We start from the raw sequence: 14,835 nt of genomic DNA on the forward strand, positions 1-14,835 counted from the left end.
ACGGAAGATCCGAACCCCAGGCCTATCACAAGGTCACAACAGCTTAAGTGTGTTGAGTGTTATATTTTTCTAACGCGCGCGATATAAAGTGGTCAACCACTGCTGATAATACAGATTTGCAGTTCATACATAAGAGACTTTTGTTTTATTTTTTGAAGTCAAAGAGACATCACATAACAAATCATCATAATATCACATCTCTAAAACAAAAACCTATTGATCACATCACATAACAAATCATCATAATAGCACAGCAGGTAGGCATCATTACACACCCACACAAATCTTGATCATACATAAAAACATCTTCCTGTAATCCCAAAGAGACAACGTTGCTCTGCAGATAGTGATCATATATCTCAGACTTATTAGACTCTAGGATAGCGAGAGCTGCCTTTCTTCTTCAAGAACTCTGGAATCTCCACCGAACCACCATCTCTAAAGGAGGAAGAAGGTCTTCTTGTACCTCCAGTTGAGGCAGTATCTGCTTGTGCCATCTGAGCCGCCCTTCCTTCTCCTTCCTCTTGTCGCTTAAAACCCGTTGCTATGAGAGTTATGCTCACCTTGTACCAAAAAACAATCAATTTCTACCATCTCCAAAGGCCATATAAGTTAGTTAAAGACGAATCAAAAAGGACATACTTGACCGGTGAGGGATGGATCCACAACAGCTCCGAATATAAGATTAGCAGTTGGATCAACAAGATCATATATAACTTCCGCAGCAGCATTTACCTACAAAGGGCACCATAGTCTAATGAGAAACATGTAGACACCAAATGAGATAAAGAAACACATATGAGAGAGAGAGAGAGAGAGACCTCGAACAATGTCAAGTCGGTTCCACCAGTGATGTTCCAAACGATCCCAGTGGCTCTCTCAATGCCGATATCAAGCAATGGTGATTGGATTGCGTTCAGTGCAGCATCTCTTGCCCTACTCTTCCCTGCTTGATTACCAATTTACACTAGCACATAAGACTATATAGTGGTTATGATAAAACTATGCAGACCAAAGCTTTACCTGTTGCAGTTCCTATCCCCATCAGTGAAGAACCTGCATTCGCCATTATAGCTCTCACATCAGCAAAATCCACATTCACCAAACCAGGAATCTGACAAAGCAAACACAAACTATTAAAGCATTTGCCCCACACACACATAAAACAATCACATTAAAAAAGCCATTACCGTAATGATATCAGAGATCCCACGAACTCCCTGACGAAGTATATCATCAGCTAGATTAAAAGCCTCCGTCACAGGAGTAGACTGAGAGACAGCCGTAAGCAGCTTATCATTCGGAATAACAATGAGAGTGTCAACATTGTCTCTCAGCGAAGCAAGCCCTTCTTGAGCCTGCACCGCTCTTCTTCTCCCCTCAAACGAGAACGGCGTCGTGGCAATACCAACAGTCAGTATCCCCATCGCCTTAGCGATTCCAGCTATCACAGGAGCTGCTCCAGTACCAGTCCCACCTCCCATTCCAGCTGTGACAAAGACCATGTCTGAACCATAAAGAGCCTCTTCAATAGCTTCTTTACTCTCCTTAGCAGCGTTCATACCAATCTCCGGATTCCCACCAGCGCCTAAGCCTCTAGTCAGCTCCTTACCAATCTGCAGCCTGTTCTCAGACAAAACAGGAGACATCCTCATAGCTTGAATGTCAGTGTTCACAATCCAGAACTCCACTCCCATCATCTCGCTCTCTATCATACGGTTCACAGCGTTTGATCCACCTCCTCCCACGCCGATAACTTTAATCCTCGCCTCATTATAGCCACTAGGAGCAGAGGGCTCGTCAAAGTCCTCGGTGAGAGGAACCACAGAACTAGTTTCTTTCCTGGGGTTGGAGACTGTGTTGGCTCCTCCTCCTTCGCCTCTGAGCAATGAGATCTCAGGGTGGAGGTTCAGGAAAGGGTCTTGGCTATGGGAATGCCTTGGAGAAGATTCAGATCTCTGAGCAGCAGCAACAAAGAATCCGTTTTTCTTACTCTCAGTCATCTTCAAGGAGTGTGCTCTGCCTAAAGGTGAGACATTCTTTCTAAGAACAGCGAGGAGACGAGTGTCGGAAGGAGTAAAACACGGTGAAACGTAAGTAGCCATCTTGATTCTCAATTAGTGATTGTTTCCTTGTTACCTAACAAGAGACCTTGTTTCAGTGAAACTGAGGTTCTCAATTAAGCTGCAGCAATCAAAGAAGAATGACTACTATACACTACTCATCATTTCTCCGAGTAAAACTATATAAAGGATGAAACTTTAGCTCGGAAAAATCGAAATTGCAAGCGGGGGAGTTAGGGATTAGGAGAAATTCGAGATGGGTATTGAGGAATTTGCAGCATTACAAGTTGAGATACAAGAAAGTTTTGATTTTTAGCTCGAAACTCAAATTGAAAAGCGATTGGTAAGCGGCTAAACGAAATGAGAAGAGTAAGGGGAGAGAGAGAGAGAGAGAGATACCTGAGAGGAACAGAAGAGTGTGGAGAATTGAGGAGAAGGAGCTTGAGGAATAGAAAACCCCTTGGACGGAGGGTTTTGGTGTTTTCTGCCTAAATATCTCCTTTCACCCCCAAAAAAATACACCTCGATAAAAATTGAAAAAATAATTTCTTTTCTTAATAATAATATCACTGTCCAGAGTAAATTATGTTGTATAGTTGGGTTAAAAATGAACAAATTTAAAATTCGTGTTTAGTACAATATTGTTTTTTTTGCTTCTCTACTGCTTAGAATGTTAATAATTTTTCTTATCAGATGTTTAATTGTTTATCATATTTTAATTTATATATCTTCCATTGGTTTTAAAATGTATGTATCTATATTTGATTTAAGCTTTTACATCTTAATTGTTTATATAAACGATGTTATCAGTTGAATTTTGTATTTACCATGCAACATGATAATATGGAAAGATTGTTTTTCTCTTTTTTTTTTTGTAAATCATACTAAATTATAGATCCTCGGATATTATATTTCTTAGTGCATTCATAGTGGTCAATCATAATTTAAATCAGTCTTTCAACTTTTAAGAGAAAAAAAAACTCAATCTTAAGAAGATAGTCATTTTATACAGTACTGAATATCACCGATATTTGGACCAAGAGTAGTGTGGTCACGGTTTGAGTACTCACCGAAGGAAGATACAAACTGAAACATACCCTTGGGAAGGATTGTAACTAAAACTAGTAACATATAACACTTGCTATATTCTCCGAAGATTCATAACGTTGAAACAGAGAATCACTTTCTTGTCGACAAGAACACAAGTAGAGAAGATCAGAATATGTTCCTTCTACCAACACAGAGAACATCAACGTACAAGATTTATATCTCTCATGTCTCATGACAAAACAAACCAACCTAACAACACCATATCAAATCATCAGCTTTTCCTCTCTGTCTCTCACTGTTTCTTTGTTTGTTCAGAGCGGACAACTCGGATTCCTCACCAATGTCCGCAGCCTCCCGCTTGCTTTAGGTAACTTCGGTTGTGCTCTAGTCTTCAAACTCTCAAAATACTGCAACCATATAAATCAACAACAACTGTAATCTCACCAAGACACAACACATATGTTCCAGAAAAAAATACAAAAACTCATAATAGCTTGTTGTAGCAAAATCATTTTTACCTGTTGCTTCCTTTTCCTCTCCAACTCTCCCTGATGGTACAAAACAAAATCTAATTGTTACAATCCTAATCATAAAATAAATAGTTTTAAAATCAAAATTAAGATAATTAATACCAAAGCAAGTTTTAGCTGAGCGTTCTCTTCTTTCAACTGGTTTAGTTCTGCTTCCAACTCCACTGTATATGCCTTCACCAAGAAAATAATAACAAATATTATCTCTTCCACTAAAATGAATATTCATAGTCATTTTAAAACAATATTCATTTTAAAACTAACCTGCTTTCTTGCTCTAGACCTAGCCGCAGACTCACGGTTCTTGATCATCCTCCTCTGCCTTCTCTCAACCACCTTCTCTACCGGACCATCCACTACTCTTTTCCTTCCCCTTATCCCTCCCATATCAACTCCATACTGTCCTCCTATGTTATCCACTTGCCCATGTCCTAACCCCTCTGACGACACCGGGCTTAACGGTCCAACCATCGCCATCTGCTGTCCACTCGCTCCAAACCCACCACCGCCATAGCAAACACCTGGTTGAACCGGTGGTGCCTGCTGATAGCCTCCTCCTCCTCCTCCTGTTCCTTGAAACGCACCGTAAAGCTGTTGCTGCTGCGTAGATGATGCGGGTATAACACTAGACGGGGTCGGGTTCAGGATAGGTTTAGGGTTAGTGGGATGCTCTCTAACCACACCAGCCTTCACCAAGAAATCCTCAAGCGTCATCTCCCCAAACGTTGGTTGCCTAGCCGCACTCTCGCCACCGCCTTTGTGAGCATTGTTCTGACCATTACTACTACTACGACCATTGCTGTCTCCACCACCACCACCTCCTCTATGTATCTCAGACCAAACCTCATCAACAGTCTTCCTACAAAGCGGAGATGGAAGTGTCAACGAGCCTTGTCGTGGAAGACTCGACTGCTTCGCTATCCCTGGCCTCTTATTATCCCTTTGGTTAGCTGAAGAACCACCACCACCAAAGACTCCACTCTCACCTCCACCATTGTTGAAACCATTATGATTCGGTGGAACGGGATGAGAAGCTGCGGCTTGCTGGTTGTTGTTGTTATTCTCCTCAGCGTTCCAAATAGAGACGAGAAACTCGTCCATGTTCATGGACCCAAAGTTCTTGCCGTTCTCACAGAGAGCGTGTTGGAACTCGTCGAGGGTCAATGAGTAGATGGATGATTGTCTTCCCAATGAAGTAAACGGATGACTCTCTCCTCCTTCAGCTCCAGCTCCTCCATTACGTCTTGTCGATGACTCTACTTCTCGTCCAGACATTATCTTTGTCTCTCTAACTACCATTTACCAATTACCAGCTGCATATAAACAACATTAAAGATCAATAATTATACACTACCATGTTATCTGGATTCTAATATAAATAAATGAATCTTCATACTATATAACCATAGTTACAATTTTCAAAATAAAACCATCTTATTATGCTTATATTAAAGCTCAACGAGCGAGATAATGTAATGAAAAAGCTATCTCGTGAACTGGTAACGTAATGGTGTGATTTACAGATGCGTAACATTTAAGTGTTACATGAAAATAGTATCAGATGGTATCCAAGTCGGTCCACGTGAAAAAAGGAAGAACGGTCGACATCGTGATAGCGACAAGCGATACTAAATTTAGAAGCAAACAAACTAATAATTACTCATTTCAATAAAGGTTCCACTTCCAAAAGAGGAAAGTATCATACCCCACTCGTTTTCCACTTAAAGCGAACTTATCAACAACACATATTTGTTTGCCCTCTTTTTTTATGAAAACGTTATTATCTTCTGTGAACCTTATTCGGGCTGTACAAAATTAATTTATAGTTTAATCTAGTAAAACTAAGAGTCATCTTTTTTATCACTCTATTACAGAGTACGAGTGCCACTTACTTTCATGTTTATCCAACTTACACATAGAAATAAATTAATTTGATTTCGCATAGAAACAAATATTTAAACATACCTTTTCAAATTAGATAGGACAAAAGATTCAGAGTTGAAGATGAAATGAAAATATGATTAAACAACAAAGCTACGTACTATATATGAAATAACATCTTAGAAATGAGCAACAAGACTAATCAAAAATATAAATACTCTCTATCAAATCAAACATACTTAATTACGTAAACTTAGCTACAGATAAATAAATAGTTTCCTCTCTAAAGCAGTCTCCTAATCCAAAGACATATATTCCTCAAGATCTTGAAAAAAAGTAACAATAGTAGTCGTGGGACGAGGACCTGAGAATTAAATGTTTTCCAAAACCGGTGGCTCTGTGTTCCTCCTCCTTCACATAGATTCTAAGCCGCCGGAGAAATTTAACTAAGGATATTTTTTTGTCAGGTGTTCTAAAGGAGAGAGAGCAAGATGAAATGTTAGAGGGGAGGAGGTAAAAGAAAGTTAAGAATGTATTTAAGTTCACCGTGAAGGTCAACATCTTTTTGTCTAAAGTTATCTCTCTAACCAATGAGATTTCAAAGACATGCAAACATATAGAAGTCCAGGTCCAGGCCCATGATCAGAGGCTAAAAATCAGCTCGGCATAGTCCGACACGTGTTGTACACGTGTTTTGTTTATGTTTCTTGGAGTGTCATCTCTTTGGGTGGACACGTGTGACTCTCTGCTACAAAATGTTTTTTTTCCTCTAAATATCTGGATTCTTACGTAAGCATAGCACCGTAGCACACTTAGCACATGAGAAACTGAATTACATGGTTCATTATTCTGATTTATAAACAATAAAAATATTTGGAAAAAAAAAATCCGACCTGCCGGAATCGAACCAGCGACCTAAAGATCACAGCAACTACTACAGTCTTCCGCTCTACCAACTGAGCTAAGGTCGGACGTTGAAACAATTACCAATTACTTAATTTTGATGTATGGTTTCTTATTGTGGGCTATTGTTTTGCATCCTATGAATATTCATTATGGGCCCTTACTTGGATCATTTTCTCGATAACCAAATGAAACCAATACACCTAGTCCTTCCTTCATATCCTACAACAATGTTGTGATATCAAACGTGATCTTTAAACTGGTGGCAAAATGATCAGTAGATTTTGACATGAGGATCATCACAAAGAAGATTTGTAATTAGTACAGGCTATAATAGAGCTGTGAAGGCATTGTCGTGCCTGCAACTATCTGATCCATGGACAAAGACTATCTTACAAATAGCTTTATCTCTGAGAACACCATACTCTTTGTAAGCCAAATGTCTTCCTGCCTCTGAGCTTAGTTCTTGTTGCTGTGACCGATGGAGCAACAGGAGAACCACATAGCTTTGGAGGAGGAGGCGGGATTGTCTGATAAGTTGAAGCAGCCATCCCAACAACAGCTTGTCACCTGGTAATCAAGAATCAGCAAACAGAAAATGTGTCTCATGTCTATGAAATGAATCTTCAAGCGCAAGTAACAATGATGTGAATAAGTGCTGTCTCTTGAGACCAAATAAGTTGAAGTGATTTTAATATCCATAATTATTATGCATCTTCTAATTGTCAATAATCTAATCATCATGTCATAATTCTTGAAAAAGATTCTGGAGTTTTTGTCACTATTCTCTCCATCGCTTAAAACAAGAACTTCGAAAATATAATGGAGATTTCAAAATGGAAGATGTGAATGATCAAAACCTGAAAAGCAGGAGCTCGCGGAATCTGTAGACATTATTGCCAAGAGGAGAGAAGTAGGTAGAAAGTGAGAAGAGAGACAGGTATTAATACAGGTTACTTGTAACTATTAGAAAAGTTGGTCGTTTCTTGTTTGTTTGGTTAATCCACTGTAATAGGAATTATTATCACGTAATCCGTTGATTAGAGCATCTCCTATGTATTACTCAATTTTCTACACCAAAATGGAGTAACTCCAAAATAGAGTTAAGTTTTACTCCAATGTATTACTCCATTTCCCACTCTAAATTAGAATATTCCTAATATTTTATATTTTATATTTATTTAAAAATTAGTAGTATCGCCTTTCATTTATACTATTTGCAAAACAATCCATTTTCAGAATGTAATAATTATATTAAATACAATATTAACCACAATTAATTTTTTATTATATAAATACTCGACAAGGTTTATAAAGAAAACATTTATTACATTAAAAATTACATTACATAGCTTAAACACAATAATACATCAACTTAAATTATTCATTAGAATTAGTATAATTTTCCCACAAATGATCAACTAATGCATTTCGAAGTAAGAAATGAGCTTCTTTATCTTTGATTTTTCTGAAACGGGAAAGAAACTCTTGGAATGTCGCATTATTATTTCCTACAATTTCAACTTCTGGAGACGGAACTTCTCTTTCAACTTCAATTGGCGCCTCGAGATCACGTTCATCCTCGATTATCATGTTATGTAAGATGATACTTGTAGTCACAATATCATGGAGTACATCTGTTATGTTTTATGTTATATATATTTTGTTGCATAAAATAGTTCATTAGATGGCTATATATATAATTAAAAAATGTTAACAGTAAATTTTATAATATATATAGTAAAATAATATTAATATACTTATTTATAACAATTTTACTGAAAATGAAAATATTTAAATGTGGAGGACCATTTTATAAATAAAAAAGTTCAACTCCATTTTGGAATAATGAGTTGGTTTACTCCATATTAGGAGTAATCATGTCTATTACTCTAATTTGGAGTGGAATTGAAGATGATTTTATTGCAAAATGGAATTTGGAGTGGGTTTTGGAGTAGGGTTGAAGATGCTCTTAACAAAGGACCATTAGAGAAAAATAGTTTTACCAATACCATCATGCAACCAAATAACTTTGTAAATATAAAATTAGACCGGAAAGAAAAACATATTAAAGCACTAATGTTGTGTCTCTAAATACACTATAAAACATATCATTTGCTCCAAACATGTTCTGAAATTTCGAATTGTTTTCAAACCATTGTTTATTTATGACGGTTGGTCGGTTGCTCACTGAAATACATCTATAAGACTATACATAGCAACCATTGCATGGTAAACATATAATATATCCAAAGTGCTAAAAATTTCCCAACAAAGATAGTTGTAGGTTCGTTGAGGACCGTTCCGCTAACCCATCTTCTCGTCTAATCACCTTTATAAATACACATCAACCACATACTCAAATTCAAACCACAGCGCTTTCTAAACCGGGTATTAATTGGACTCAGACATGACAGGTAACGCTGGTTTAGTTAACCTGGAAACTGAGGAAGAGAAACAAGAAGCAAACGAACCTAAACAACGCAGTGGAGAGGAAGACTGCGAGGAAGATGACTTGTTCGAGATAAACCTGGAGGCCGTGAGTGATGCCAAGTCGTCTCGGCGGTATGAATGTCAGAGATTTCCGGCAAGGACAGGGAGCGTTTTACTAGCGAACTGTCTGTTACCAGCTGCGGACATCTCCGGTGCCGTGCCGGCGACGTCAAGGGCTTGGAATGATTTGGTTTGGTTTAGAAGGCTCCTCTATGTTGAAAATCTAGGGACTGATAGTAAGAAGCTTAATTATTTTTGAAAACAAGGAATTACGTTTTCTTTTTTGTAATATATTCTACTTGTATCTGTAATGTATTTACTTGTAATCATCTTTGTATATCTGAGTTGCAAGTCTTGATCACAACAAATGAGTTGAGATATGTTTGCTTGATCCAAATCATCAAACATCTAAGCTGATTTGCTAAACGTGGAAAATGAGTAGATCAAGAACATTCGCGTAAACCTATCTTGTTACAAAGATATGAGAATTGGGAAAAATATATAGGCCAAGCAGAGGTTTATTCCCAAGTCAATTTCAGCACCTAAGATTAGATTATGCCTTTATAAAACACTCTCTCCCTCTTATTCTGGCATTAAGAGTAGGAGACGATACTGAAACACCTAATCCAGATGCTAAACCAACTCATCTTCATAATCCAGATGCTAAACCAACTCCTTGCCTCCCTAACAGTGTCAAGCATTGCTACTTGGATCTAAATGGACAATCAAAGCTAAAACACATCTCATAACTTCTTACCAAAAGCATATGGCAAAAGAAACACTTTAAAAAAACAAAAGGCATATAAGCATTTTGTTATTCATTCGTTCACTGCATGATGAACATTCGGATACTATCCATATATAGTATCATCAAAGAGAACATCTTGATGAATTGTGTCAAAATATAATTTACCTCTGAAAAATCAAAGTGAAAGATACAAACTTTGAATCAAATTCTCATTAACATATCTCTAAAATTTACCAAAAAAAAAAAGAGAGCCTTTACACCTGGCTAAATCATAAACAGAGCAAATCAAAACACAACGAGAAGAGAGAAGAGACAATAGATCAAGAAACAAGCGTACGAGATCAACCCACGATGCTCCCCTCCACCATCAGCCAAAGACACAACCAAACCAGAACAAGCCCTCGCGGCCAACAACACAAACACCCCCGCAGCCACAAACCTAACCACCCCAGCCCCTTGCGGCACGAACAACGATGCAGCAGATAAAACCACCACGGGAAGTAAACAGTACCCAACCAAACTCGTACACGTGTGCAGATTCAAGTTCCCACTCCTCCCCGCAAGCATGTTAAAAACCGCGTAGAGAAAGATCGAGGAAACAACGATCCACCCGAGAATCACACCGAACTGGATCTTCCCGGCGAGGAGCTGGAAAAGGCAAAGCGCGAGGTAGAGAAAGATCGGTCCCGAGAGATCTGAATCCCTGTGAACGGTTTGATTGATTCGGAACGGGTTGAGAATCGATCGGGTCTTGCTCCAGATTTGTTCCGGGTGGATCCCGAGCTCGTCGAGGAGAGGCTCCTCGTCTTCGAAGGAGGATGAGCCTCCTCTGTTGTTGAAAGGTCCGGCGGGGTCTGCGGATCCGATGTCGAACGACATGAAAGGGATCGCGGAGGAGGAAGGGCGTGGTGGTGGAGGCTGGAAGGGAGAGGGCGGGAATCGTCGTTGCTGGATGCTGTTGGCTCCGGGGAAGATTACTGGTGGAACGGCGAAGTCTTTCGTCATCTTTCGGATCGGTGACGGAATCGAAATTAGGGTTCAGGTTTGGATCAAATTGGACGACGTTACAGAGAGAAGCGTGTTTAAAGAAGAAGGTGCCTGAGGGTAGTTTCGTCATTTTACAGAGTAATATACTTTGATATGACGCAACGACAATTCATTAAGCTTCGTTTAGTATTGGGAGATGTTGACGTGTATCACGTATTGAAAATTACTATTGTATCCTCCTCGTGAGTTAAGAGTAAAATTTATAAGGCCCAATGGGTCTCACTGGCCCAGTAAGTATCAGTCCTTTTCCATCTTTGGTGAGTGCAGCTTCTTTCTTGGTTAGTGTGGTTGGGTTCGTCACACTTCTCTTTCCTTTAACAAAGCCTCTCGTAAACAACGATAGAAGTTCTATGTTGTGGAATGGGTTCGTCACAGTTTTCGCACGGACAACGTTGGTGTCGGCTTGGCTATTGTTTGTGGAATTAATACTCTGCAATCACATGTGGAGTTTTATGTTTTCCAGCTTCCACTGCTCATGTCTTCTTATTCGTGTTTTAACAGATGTTGTGGTCCATAAGTTGTATTTAACAGATATTGTTAAAAAAAGTAAAGTTAATGGAGATTAGTTTTAGGTATGTTTGAGTACACACCTTTTCTTGTGTCTTACATCATCGCCAATACTATCCACTTATAAATTTATTATCAATAGTTAACCATATAATTTCGCTTATTACCTTGAAAATAATTCTAGCTGAGATCGTAAATCTCTTAACTAACATAACTATGACAGGAAATAAAACTATACTATTATAAAGTAGTATATTTTTTTTTGAAAACATAAACAAAGGAAATTGTAGAATAATAAAAGGGATATAGAAGCTATACAGATAGTGGTTGTTTAAGAGGAGTGCAGGAGGTACAATGTAGTCCCAGAATCAACCAAATCCTAAAGAACCAAATTATATTTAGCATGTAAATGGAAACAAAAGTAAAATATCCTTGAGAAGATAGACAGAGAGACACATTGCTTATGTCCTTTTTGTAGTTAATAAATTAGAATAACCCACAATTTTAAAATAAAGATAAAACAACAACAAAACTACTCGATGATTTATAATACTACTACTAACCACTACTCTTTAAGTCTTAACTATTTTCTTATATTACACCAAAAAAGATAAAAAAAGATGGGCTCTTCTAATTAAGCAGGGTTATGATGATGTTTCAGTCTACCAAATCCAAATCTTGTCCTAAGATTTTTGTTGCATCAAGATTGTCCAGAGTCAGAGCTTGATGAAGATAGGTTGTTGTTGCTTCCTTGATTGGATCCATTAGGGTTCTTGGTTTTGGAGAGCTTCTGTTTGAGTTCCAAGAGAAGTTGTTGATTCTCCTGGTTCAGAATCTGAGCTTTCTTCCTCAACCTTTCGTTCTCCTTGATTATATAACAGTTTTGCACGTACAGCTTCGAGTTTAGCTTCTCCATTTCGATAAATCTTGCCCTGTTTTATTTTTTAAAGATAAAGAGAAATTATGTTAAAGTAAAAGAAGAAGAAGAAGAAGAAGGTTTGAGTTATTAAAGCTCTACGTTATGATTATAGTTGAAGTTAAATCATTGTATAGCACCACATGGGCTGTGCAGCCTCACACGTTTAATGTGGAATTACATTAAGCAAAAATCATGAACGCATTTATTTCGTTTTCAACCAAAAATGTCAATTTTTTCTTTTAGAAGAAAACAATGATCGACCAGAAGAACAATCATGCTCTTTGTGGTTGCGAGAATAGAAAAGAGAGCCACCACAACCATGAAAAAAAAAAAAAGTAATGACGATGCAGTAAGTATCAAAAAAAAAGTATAATGATGAAGTTCCAAAACCAAAAAATACATAACACATTTAGACAAGGGAAAAAAGAAGAAGAAACTGGCCAAAACAAAGCAGGTACGAGTAAAAACAGAGCCAATGATCTTTATTGTAAAATAAAAAATGGAGGAAAAGAGAGTTTCGAAATTACAATGAAAAACAACAACTAGAGTTTACTCGGTCGCCTTTGTCTGAAAGAAATGGCTAAACTTTAAGTTTTCCCATTTAAAGTTTGTTATAAAAACAAAAAAAATAAAATAAAAAATAGTTGGTACTTGGGATGATACTCACGTTGCTTGTACGTGAGGGGAGATATGTTTCTAACGAGAAAGAGATTACCTTTAGGTTAGAGTGTTGGAACCGAATGAAGAAGTGAAAGTGGGTTTATATGTTTGTAGGGAGAGAGAATACTTGTATGGAAGTTATAGGGACAAAGAGAACAAAATGAAGATAGTGTCTCTTATATAGAGCCACAAAAGCTAGGGAGAGAAAGAGAAGTGGGATATGCCCCTCTCTCCTGACACAACAATCATGCTTTTTGTTGTGTTGTTGCTTAGATGGCGGCCGAATTCGCAACTCTCAATATTTTGTTTTTGTTTTGTTTCTTTTCTACATACTTTATATTAATAACCTTGTGAAGGAAAAAAGTAGAGAATTTTTTTGTGTTGCATCATGTGAATGATGATCGAAAGAGTAGAGTAGAGAAATAAAGAAAATTGCATAGGATTCCCAACAAGTTTGAGGTGCTTTTGTTATCAACAATAAGCCTGACATTTTTAGTGAAACTCAAAATTAAAATGTTAGTAAAACAACAAGAACGGTTCTTTCTACCCTAAAGTGACATTTAATATGTAGACCGGCTTGGTTTTAATACTAAGATAGGAGAATGGGTAAATTTGTAGTGAGTAAAGTAAATAAAGAAGGGCTGAAACGAGTTATTGAATGACAATGATGATGAAGAGGAGCGCTATAGGCCCTCGTCGTCCCTCAAAGATTCGCAATGATGGTTGGGGATAGGTTCGAAGCATCATCACTCGTTATTCAATTTTCAGTTTGGACCATTTTCATTACTCTCTTTACTTTTTTCATTTCCCGGTTTGGTCAATATTGGTTTACTCTCTCAGTTATGAGTGTGTCACAGCGTGAAATATCTATCATATACTAGTTTATAAGGTGGATTTGTTTTTACTTTTACGGGCTCTTTCATCATTTCATCATACAGCTTCTCTAACCATCGTCCCTCGTGGACCTCGTTTGGTCGCATAGTAGTACGAATTATTGCACTTTCACGTTTATTATAATGACTTTTTCTGTATAAAATCTTGTGATTTTTTGTTATTCTATTCATGGAATAAATTTGGAAATCATATTTGATTAATGCATGTTTTATGAACTGTGTGTTGTCCTTTATTTTTCCTCTTGCGCTAAGCTTTCCAAATTGGCAATGGTTTTATAATTTCAAAACACAAGTTAGAACCTATACAAATAAATTGGTGGTAAAAATAATAATTAGTGGGTTGCACTTCTTGCTTACATCAAATGCAGTGATCATTAATAAGTTTTTTTTTTTGTTTTTTTTTTCATTAATAAGTTGAGAGGTGCGTGTGAGTCCATCCATGTTTGTTAGGGAATTTGAAATGACATAGGTAAACAGTGTATAAACTAGTACACTTGTATATTAGTTCTATAAATGTTATACGTATAGGTTGCATGTGCAGAACATCAAAAATAAGGTCTATAGTTTGTTAACTAAAAGGGAAATATCTTCGTTTCTAAATTCGTGTGAGTATGAAACTATTTTTTTTTTCGGTTTATTCCCATTCACGCGTTTTAATTTCGGTTCTGAATTTTTTTTTCAGCTGTTATTGTAGTTTCAAAAAGAAAATGAACACCCTTTGGAAAAAATTAGTATGAAACTATTTTCCACTTTTAATCATTGTAATTTGTCATCATTTCGTCCCTTTAGAACTTTTTTCCTTTTATGTTTTGGGTCTCCATAAGGTATAAAGTGCGTCCATATTGCATTGCATGGAAACAATATCATAACATCTTCTGATTTTAAAATATAAAACAAATATTTAATAAAGATTTTGTGGGGTGGAGCACAAATGATGATATACATGGGTCTGACGCATATTAATTAAGAGATAAATGTCACTCTATTTCTATTGCAGCTGCGACATATCTTTTTTTTTGTAAAGGCATTGCATCTGAGACATATTACAAAGATGAAAATATGATACAAATCCTCAGCGGATTCGGCTCCGCAGGAAATATGAATAAAATACTGCGATACAGTTTAACTGCGGTTTACATAA

At 37.2% G+C, this 14,835-nt stretch overlaps 5 protein-coding genes and 1 non-coding gene across 11 annotated transcripts; 1 reads left to right on the top strand and 5 right to left on the bottom strand.

Annotated features, from left to right (window-relative positions):
- Window positions 1-122: 122 nt before the first annotated feature.
- On the bottom strand, window positions 123-2,598 carry LOC106391457 (cell division protein FtsZ homolog 2-1, chloroplastic). Of its 4 annotated transcripts, none has more exons than XM_013832098.3 (6): window positions 2,463-2,598; window positions 1,191-2,139; window positions 1,024-1,114; window positions 822-949; window positions 643-735; window positions 123-563 (listed from the first exon to the last, which is right to left on the bottom strand). In XM_013832098.3, exons 2-6 carry the CDS (start codon window positions 2,103-2,105, stop codon window positions 369-371), a joined length of 1,422 nt encoding a protein of 473 aa, XP_013687552.2. In that variant the 5' UTR covers window positions 2,106-2,139; window positions 2,463-2,598; the 3' UTR covers window positions 123-368. The 4 variants fall into 4 exon arrangements, with proteins under 4 accessions (XP_013687552.2, XP_013687554.2, XP_013687553.2 ...); XM_013832100.3 differs by having other exon boundaries at window positions 822-946; window positions 2,463-2,597; XM_013832099.3 differs by having other exon boundaries at window positions 1,191-2,184; window positions 2,463-2,580.
- A 572-nt stretch (window positions 2,599-3,170) lies between these two features.
- On the bottom strand, window positions 3,171-6,112 carry LOC106391897 (protein ABSCISIC ACID-INSENSITIVE 5). Of its 3 annotated transcripts, none has more exons than XM_048755054.1 (5): window positions 5,057-6,112; window positions 3,908-4,956; window positions 3,746-3,817; window positions 3,632-3,661; window positions 3,171-3,520 (listed from the first exon to the last, which is right to left on the bottom strand). In XM_048755054.1, exons 2-5 carry the CDS (start codon window positions 4,940-4,942, stop codon window positions 3,425-3,427), a joined length of 1,233 nt encoding a protein of 410 aa, XP_048611011.1. In that variant the 5' UTR covers window positions 4,943-4,956; window positions 5,057-6,112; the 3' UTR covers window positions 3,171-3,424. The 3 variants fall into 3 exon arrangements, with proteins under 3 accessions (XP_048611011.1, XP_048611013.1, XP_013688083.1); XM_048755056.1 differs by having other exon boundaries at window positions 5,040-6,112; XM_013832629.3 differs by having other exon boundaries at window positions 5,889-6,107.
- Window positions 6,113-6,411: 299 nt separating this feature from the next.
- TRNAY-GUA lies at window positions 6,412-6,495 on the bottom strand. Its single transcript is given in 2 exon segments — window positions 6,412-6,447; window positions 6,459-6,495. It is a non-coding gene; the product is annotated as a tRNA-Tyr (tRNA).
- Window positions 6,496-7,687: 1,192 nt separating this feature from the next.
- On the top strand, window positions 7,688-9,949 carry LOC106394066. The gene has a single exon (XM_048755057.1). The coding sequence runs from the start codon at window positions 8,838-8,840 to the stop codon at window positions 9,177-9,179; it is 342 nt and encodes a 113-aa protein (XP_048611014.1). The 5' UTR covers window positions 7,688-8,837; the 3' UTR covers window positions 9,180-9,949.
- On the bottom strand, window positions 9,811-10,916 carry LOC106391458 (protein YIPF7-like). The gene has a single exon (XM_013832101.3). The coding sequence runs from the start codon at window positions 10,671-10,673 to the stop codon at window positions 9,954-9,956; it is 720 nt and encodes a 239-aa protein (XP_013687555.1). The 5' UTR covers window positions 10,674-10,916; the 3' UTR covers window positions 9,811-9,953.
- Window positions 10,917-11,632: 716 nt separating this feature from the next.
- On the bottom strand, window positions 11,633-13,300 carry LOC106391459 (protein LITTLE ZIPPER 4). Its single transcript, XM_013832102.3, has 2 exons — window positions 12,857-13,300; window positions 11,633-12,154 (listed from the first exon to the last, which is right to left on the bottom strand). The coding sequence occupies exon 2, from the start codon at window positions 12,136-12,138 to the stop codon at window positions 11,923-11,925; it is 216 nt and encodes a 71-aa protein (XP_013687556.1). The 5' UTR covers window positions 12,139-12,154; window positions 12,857-13,300; the 3' UTR covers window positions 11,633-11,922.
- Window positions 13,301-14,835: the final 1,535 nt, after the last annotated feature.

Source organism: Brassica napus, chromosome C4 (genome assembly GCF_020379485.1).
Source record: "Brassica napus cultivar Da-Ae chromosome C4, Da-Ae, whole genome shotgun sequence".
Lineage (NCBI taxonomy): Eukaryota > Viridiplantae > Streptophyta > Magnoliopsida > Brassicales > Brassicaceae > Brassica > Brassica napus.